Source organism: Ostrinia furnacalis, unplaced genomic scaffold (assembly GCF_004193835.3).
Source record: "Ostrinia furnacalis isolate ACB-3 unplaced genomic scaffold, ASM419383v2 OfSCF6505, whole genome shotgun sequence".
Lineage (NCBI taxonomy): Eukaryota > Metazoa > Arthropoda > Insecta > Lepidoptera > Crambidae > Ostrinia > Ostrinia furnacalis.
In genome coordinates this window covers 89855-97909 of record NW_021136744.1, presented here as the reverse complement: position 1 = coordinate 97909, position 8055 = coordinate 89855, and the positions used below count along the sequence as shown (strand labels likewise).

The 8055-nt window shown below is 36.7% G+C and overlaps 1 protein-coding gene across 2 annotated transcripts; it reads left to right on the top strand.

Moving 5' to 3' along the window:
- The first annotated feature begins 1256 nt into the window (after positions 1-1256).
- Tif-IA (RNA polymerase I-specific transcription initiation factor RRN3 homolog Tif-IA) lies at positions 1257-6492 on the top strand. Of its 2 annotated transcripts, XR_003656673.1 has the most exons (8): positions 1257-1665; positions 1748-1847; positions 3063-3215; positions 3397-3615; positions 3845-4209; positions 5026-5251; positions 5698-5998; positions 6178-6492. XR_003656673.1 is itself a non-coding variant. In XM_028317847.1 (7 exons), exons 1-7 carry the CDS (start codon positions 1257-1259, stop codon positions 5891-5893), a joined length of 1668 nt encoding a protein of 555 aa, XP_028173648.1. In that variant the 3' UTR covers positions 5894-6091. The 2 variants fall into 2 exon arrangements, 1 of the variants encoding a protein (XP_028173648.1); XM_028317847.1 differs by lacking the exon at positions 6178-6492 and having other exon boundaries at positions 5698-6091.
- Positions 6493-8055: the final 1563 nt, after the last annotated feature.

Genomic DNA, 8055 nt, shown 5'->3' with positions numbered 1-8055 from the left:
GTGNAACAATAATAATTATGAGTTAAAAGTACCTATCGGCCAATGTGGTTTGGCTAAATGAAATTTTAGGCGTACCGAGGGGCACCCGATCACGCGACCGCGCTTGAGCCGCTTAATTTTATACATTTCCTAATACAATATTGGAATTCTATAAAATTCCTAGGAAAAGTATACATTTCCTAGGATATGTGCGTATTAAAAAATCTCTGAAGCAATATTTTATACATTTCCTAAATAGCTTCGGAATTGTATACATTTCCTAGGAATAGTATACAATTCCTAGAATTCATACATTTCCTGTAACATATATATAGATTCCTATGCCTATGCACATACACACACAACACAACATAATTAATTTTTATTCAACTAATATTGAAATTAATTTGTTGAAACAATCTTGACCTAATAAATCACAAAACCTTAAATAATATTTTTTAATACACCATATTGTGAGATTTTATCTACCAAAGTTTATTTTCAATCCATCCATCACAAAATATTATTCATAACCTACTGCACCTGTCAGCATTAGAACAAATTAGTTTTAAAATATGTGTTTATTTATGAAATGAGATTAATATAAAAATATACACTGATTTGTTGCAAAACTGGTAGCATATTATTTTGACAAATCATGGTCATACATTAATGAACACTTAGATGGTATTTAGGGAGACGTTAAGACCACAAAGTTTCTTATAAACTAAGAATATATTAATACTGAATAAANCAGAGTACGTAATAGTACACGAACGAAACGTCATCCATCAGCAGGTAAAACGTCATAAATTTTTGCGCGATGTGAATAGTTGAAACGCACGTGTTATATTTTCTAAAATTGTCTTTATTTACTATTAAATAAGTAACTTGATAAACAAAAAACGTTTTAGAATTTTAATCCATCAAGTGCTGAAACTTTAAACACTTCAACAATGTAAATATTATATTGTGCAATGTCTAAAGAAGGTTATAGTGGTGAAAGAAAAGAAGGTGATAATAAAGTGGTATTAGAAAGATTGCAGTCGTATCTGAAAGATAAAAGAAGTACGGAAAGTGTGGAGCCTTCGCTGAGTTACAGTAAACCAAGTACGAGCTTTGATCAAAGTGTAAACGTTCCCGCTTTCGAAGACAGTAGCAACATACTGCGCGAAGTGCTGAACCACAAGAAAGCTCAGTTGCTGAGACAGCCGGAAATAGTGGAGTACCTAAAATCAGTGTCATCCGATCTTAAGAAGTAGAATTTACTATCTACAATGGCAGTGGCAGCACAAAAGTCCGTTTCGACTCTGATGCGTAAAACCCTGCAGCGGCAGGCAGCTGTAGCCAGAGAAAAATTTAAATTCAATAAAAATCAAGTAGAGCAAATCTTGCTAGCCTATGTGAGAGAGAAAAAAACTGGGCCATACAATGATTTGCTAAAAGTTCTGAAGGACATTCCTTTGAACGACGAAAACTATCAGATTCTCTTTGAAGATAGTCTGTCTTGTGTGGTTCTGTTAGGACGTGACTTCAAACAGTATGTGGAACTTGTGTGTAGTGTTGAGTTTGCCGGCCGGAGGGAGGATCTCGTGGAACTGTTCAGTAGATTTGTACTGAGCTTGGTTACTGCGCACACATACCATTGTGCGAGTGTGATGACCTGTCTTATTAAGTTGTTCAAAGGTAAGTTGCTATGACTAGTTTATCTATCATGAACTTTGCATCATATATCCTAGAACTAGCTAATTCTCTTTTAACCTTTCAGCTGAAGGTGAAAACTGGGAAGACAGTCCACCGCCAGAAACAGTGATGAAATGGTCAAATATCCACACAGTTATTGCACAAATTGTAGCCATCATGCCTATGTAAGTACTTTCTTTACCTTGTTTATTTCTTTTTTGGAAAAAAAAAAACAGTGGGTCTGATTAAAGTTCAGTCAACTGAGTGACTCTCAGAAAAAACCATGAATCCCAACAATATTGATTGTATGATCAACAGTAGTCATGAAAATGACCATTACATATTGCAAAAAGTTATGAAATCTTATTTATGTTACTAAAATATATTGTGCAAGAGTATTGTTGTGAAATAAGTATCTTAAATTTTTTCTGATTTCTTATGTCAGAAAAAAAAAGATACATTATAACAATAAATAATGCACAGTCATACTTATATTACCATTTCGTAAAATGGTGGCATTTTATTCAGAAATCAAACAACTTTTAGATTTCAGATGTCACTATCACAAACAATATTTGAATGATAAAGATCATGTTTTCAGTGATAAGTGACTGGAATTCTGTGCTATCTCCACATTCTAGGAGTTGGTGAAAATCTTCAGGGGACACTAAAGAGTAGAGAAAAGACCACAATGAGAGGTTCTACCAAATATGGCCCTTCAGAAGCTTTGATGATTGTTGTCTATGACCACTTAATCATTAAAGGCTTCTATAGATAAACCATAGAAATGGGTAAGAAAAGTAGCCACATACTTTAAAATTAATAGAAGAATCTACAGAAAAATAAAACTGTACTTTAAAAAATATAGATCATAAGATAAAAAAAAGTCATTAAAAACTGGCAGAATGAACGAATCCTGTACAATTGATGCATAACAGATACATCTGTTATCTAAAAGGATTCCAAACAAACTATTGACTGAATGAATGATTCACCAAGTCACAGGCGCGGATCCAGCCCTCAAAAAAGGTTGTGGGCAAAACCACCAAAAATTTGCAAAGTGAGAGTTGGATCACTACATGCCCGGACATACATACATGCCTATCGATCTTATCAATAGATCATAATTAAAACAAGCAAATTAGGGTTGTGGGCATGCCCACAGTGCCCACAACGGTGGATCCGCGCCTGCCAAGTCAAGTCAGATTCCGTCAATTACCTAAGATATTACCATCTTAGTTCTGGAATCAAATTCATGTGACTTTTCATTCCATTGGAGTAGTTTGCTTTTGCACTCTCCATTTCACTTTGAAACTGTCAATGAATGAATAAGCTAGTATAAAACACAAGAAATATTTTCATTTTAATATTTACTAATAAATTAATCCAAATAATTTCAGGTCCAGTGATCTCCTAATGCAAACAGTGATAGATGGGTTTCCGTATTACAAAGCAGGCTGCTATATCAATAGGTCTTACATACACAATCTAATATGGATGAGCAAATACATACCACTACTTCAGGAACAAATTGTGACGACCATAGTTAGCAGGTAAAGCTTGAACTTATATCATATTTTAGTCTGCTTTTAATTAAAAACAATAAAAGGCTTTTATTGTATAAACAGACATTTAAATGCATTATAAGCATAAATTGTTGCATTCTAAAAATCATAATTTACCTTACCTATTTTTATCATAATTTAAATATTTGACACAATTTATTTCTTACAGATTAGTAATAATGGATGTAAATTTAGTAGACCGATCAAAGAATAGAGTACCGGCTGAGACACTGTTTGAAATGGACACGGACGAGCAAGACGTTCTTACAGACTCATTGGACTACTGCATGTTGGAAATGTTGAAATGGCTCGAAGAGGAAAGAGATCCTGCACTGAACATCTTGTGCAATGTTTTCGAAAGAGTTGTTCTTCCAACCTATGGTATAAAGTAAGTATTATGTTTCTATCTTAGGGTTATTTTGTAATTGTAGCATTCAATAAGTGACTGGCAGTATTACGTACATTTTACTAGATGAGATTAGTTTCCAAATCAAAATTATGAATGATGACGTCATCAATTTACAAGTCACTAACAAAAAGACAGTAACAAGTGCTAATTTGATTAGATAACTTATTAATTGAAAAATAGCGTCAACTTAATTTTACCCTGTTTTCAGATACGTCCAATTCCTGCTGCTATACACGATATCGATCAACCAGCAATGCGCCGACCGTATACTGAACAACTTGTGGATAGTGGCGGCAGGTCTTCACGGGTTGGGACCCGGTGCCTTAGCGACCCGGCGGACAGCTGCCAGCCATCTGGCTGGTTTACTAGCGCGCTGCGTCAGGGTTCCTAACTCCAGACTGATTCACTACCTAAGAAACATGGCGGAATGGTGCCACTCGTATATTACGGCGACGCAGGAATCGACAGCGGCGTGTGATAACACCAAAGTGCACGGCTCCTTCCATGCTGTGTGCCACGCCATCTTTTATCTGGTCGCGTTCAAAAACCATCACCTGTTCATGAACAAAGAAAGTAAGTACATCATTCAGTTATCAAAGTTGATGTCATTATAAGGCGGTTATCACACTGCGCCGCGCTCCGCCGCGGAGCGCGTGATTTTCATATAAAAACACGCGCGCGGACGCGTTGTCACTTCACAAAGTGCCGCGCGTGTTTTCTATACAAACTGAGGTACTTGCATACAATGATTAAATCTGTCGCCCCGCAGTATGATAACCGCCAAAACCTACATTTAGCTGTCGTTGATCTTTTTTCGATTTTGAAATGTCTAGCTCCCTCATTCATTATTTGGAAATTTTAAAGCTTAATAGAGGCGATCAAACATTTCAGTCAATTTTAGCAGTAACCACAACTTCATTAACATTGTTTCGTGTGAAGATAAGTAGGTACTACATCCACGGGAAATGTGGGTCCCGTGTTTAATTGTTAGGCTGCGTTGCCTTCGTTCGTTCGTTCGTTTCAGCCAAATGACGTCCACTGCTGGACAAAGGCCTCCCCCAAGGTTTTCCACAATGAACGGTCCTGCGCTGCCCGCATCCAGGCTCTTCCCGCGACCTTTACCAGATCATCGGTATACGGATCTGAGACGTGGTCGCTTACTATGGGCCTCATAAGAAGGCTCAAGGTCACCCAAAGGGCGATGGAGCGGGCTATGCTCGGAGTTTCCCTGCGTGATCGAATCAGAAATGAGGAGATCCGCAGGAGAACCAAAGTAACCGACATAGCTCGCAGAATTGCTAAAATCAAGTGGCAGTGGGCGTTGCCTTATTCTGCCGGAACCACACTGCATGCACAAAGTTTAGCATTAACACAAGTCTTCTATTCCAGATCTCCTCTTCGTCGAGTCACTCAACCTCCCTCGTCTAGTAACCTGCAACCTGAACCCGCTCCGCACGTGTCCACCGCAAGTGACGCACGCATTCTCTTCAGTGACGCGCGCGCACCAAGTCGTGTACTGCCAAGCTATCATCGAGAAGAACGCGCGACACACGCTGCAGTCGGCTGCTCAAGATTATGATGATTGGTTCCCGTATGATCCCTACACGCTGCCTGTGTGAGTATCAACATAATCATAATCGTCATCAGGTCATTGTCACCACTGCAGGAACCCTATGTATCCTTTATAATTTGCAAGAGGCAGATAGACCATTCAGTTTCGATGCGGGTCTCGATCCGCTATAAGAGACAACAAGAGAAGGATTGATTTGACTTACACTCCCCACGCTTACCGATGGGTTTCATTATCAGCTCAAATAGGCTCTTGGAGCATGACTCGTTGTAATTTACCACAGCCACGAGTATACACACCCCATGCTGACCAAACATTGCAAAGGCCTGATACTCACATCTTGTCTCATATATCTCTTCTGAGTCGATCGAACCGCGAATTTTGGAATAGTAGTTGAGCATGCAAATGTCTAGGTTGCCAGTAGTGAGCAATTAATTTATCAGAAAATCTCTAATTTGACTACAATCTCACATTGTTATTTTTGTTTTCAGATCCGGTAAGATAATCTGGCCGTTATGCATAGAGTACAAAGACTTCCTAAAGGACGGCGACAACGAGTCGCAATACACGCACATGAAAATAAAGCTTGAAGAAGACGACGACTACCTAATGTTAGCCAGCCCCACGAAAAGGATAACGAACGGCATTTCACCCGGATTCAGAACCAGTGAATCAATTATGATGTAGAGAATATGACTGAAATGGAGATTACTAATACTGCTTGGACAGTTAGCATCAAAAGTAGTGATAGTCCAAAGATTTGAAAAACCTCTTTTGATACTTTCTGTACCATAAGAGTAGGCGCACACCGTTGATTTTTAGTTGGCCAATAGTTGTGCCCGATTTTAAATTGTATGAAGAATCGGCCAAATCGAATCGTCGTAGTGTGCGCACTCCCAATACATGCCCATACCGATCAACTGCCCGACTAAACTATCGGCCGACGAAAAATCAACGGTGTGCGCCTACTCTAAAAGGCATCCAATGTAAGCCTTAAAAATTACTGATTTAATACAAATGTTAAGTTTTAGCCCAATATTAATGTTATTAAGATTGTGTCATACATTTTTGATATGTAACTAAATAATACATATTCGTATGTAAACATTTATACTTATCAATGGTATATTTTATGGAGTAGCGAAGAAAAAATTGCTATATTGCCTACCAGTAAATAATTTGCTTTACTTTTTTCTTAAGTCATGTTATCTATTGGATTCAGATGATAATTAAAGTCTGTTTTAAGTAAATTATTTATTCACCTTGATTTTTAAATAAAACATGTAAAAACATTTGCGAAACTTTTATTTCACACTAGCTGACCCGGCGAACTTCGTACCGCCTTAGCGTAGAGATTTTCTTAATATTTTTTTCCATAAGAACCATCCTTGGACTTCTACAAACATTTAAAAAAAAGAATTATCGAAATCGGTTCAGCCGTTCACACGTGATGCCGTGACAACGCGAAACGGGTTTCATTTTTATATATGTTACAGGAAATGTATGAAATCCGTCATTGTACACAATTCCTAGGAATTGTGTATAAATCCTAAAATCACCCGGAAATGTGTGATGTAAATTATATTAGACACATTTCCTAGGAAAATTACACATTTCCTAAACAGCAATCGGAAATGTAATTAAGATATTTTTTTTTTACAAAATCATTTTTATTACGCCACTTTTGGTTCTCCGAAACTTAAATGGCGCTACCGCGCCGCGGCAGCTGTGTATGTGTAAGGTCTCAAGTCTAACCTAACCTAACGGAGACTTTGTTATCCAGCTACAGGAGTACTAAAACCTTCATGCCAATAATAGTTTAATAAAAGAGATGTTAAAATTAGGCATTTCCAATACTTCAGCGTAACATGCGTGATGCCGAAAGCAAGGTATGCCAATAAATTTTAGGCAAATATTTTTTTCGATCAAAGTATAATAGTGCGAAAACAACTGTCAAGCTAAACAATAATAAGTAATTATGAGTTAAAAGTACCTATCGGCCAATGTGGTTTGGCTAAATGAAATTTTAGGCGTACCGAGGGGCACCCGATCACACGACCGCGCTTGAGCCGCTTAATTTTATACATTTCCTAATACAATATTGGAATTCTATAAAATTCCTAGGAAAAGTATACATTTCCTAGGATATGTGCGTATTAAAAAATCTCTGAAGCAATATTTTATACATTTCCTAAATAGCTTCGGAATTGTATACATTTCCTAGGAATAGTATACAATTCCTAGAATTCATACATTTCCTGTAACATATATATAAATTCCTATGCCTATGCACATACACACACAACACAACATAATTAATTTTTATTCAACTAATATTGAAATTAATTTGTTGAAACAATCTTGACCTAATAAATCACAAAACCTTAAATAATATTTTTTAATACACCATATTGTGAGATTTTATCTACCAAAGTTTATTTTTAATCCATCCATCACAAAATATTATTCATAACTTACTGCACCTGTCAGCATTAGAACAAATTAGTTTTAAAATATGTGTTTATTTATGAAATGAGATTAATATAAAAATATATGTTACGGTCAAAGTGATAAATGTGAAAATTATGAATAATCGCCGGTTATTATGAATAATTACCGCATGATTTGGTAAATGTGATTAATATGAGGTCATTTATGTGTGTATAAAACTAAATAGGCGGCTTAGGGGTGGCCCAAGGGCCACCCCCGCCGCACCTTAACCTATTTTTCACTTTAAATCAAAACATTATGTTATAGGCATCATGGAAAAGTAATATTATGCAAAAAACATTCCAAACTCATTATGCCAAATTATACTAATATATGATATCAAAACGTTCAAAAGTTTG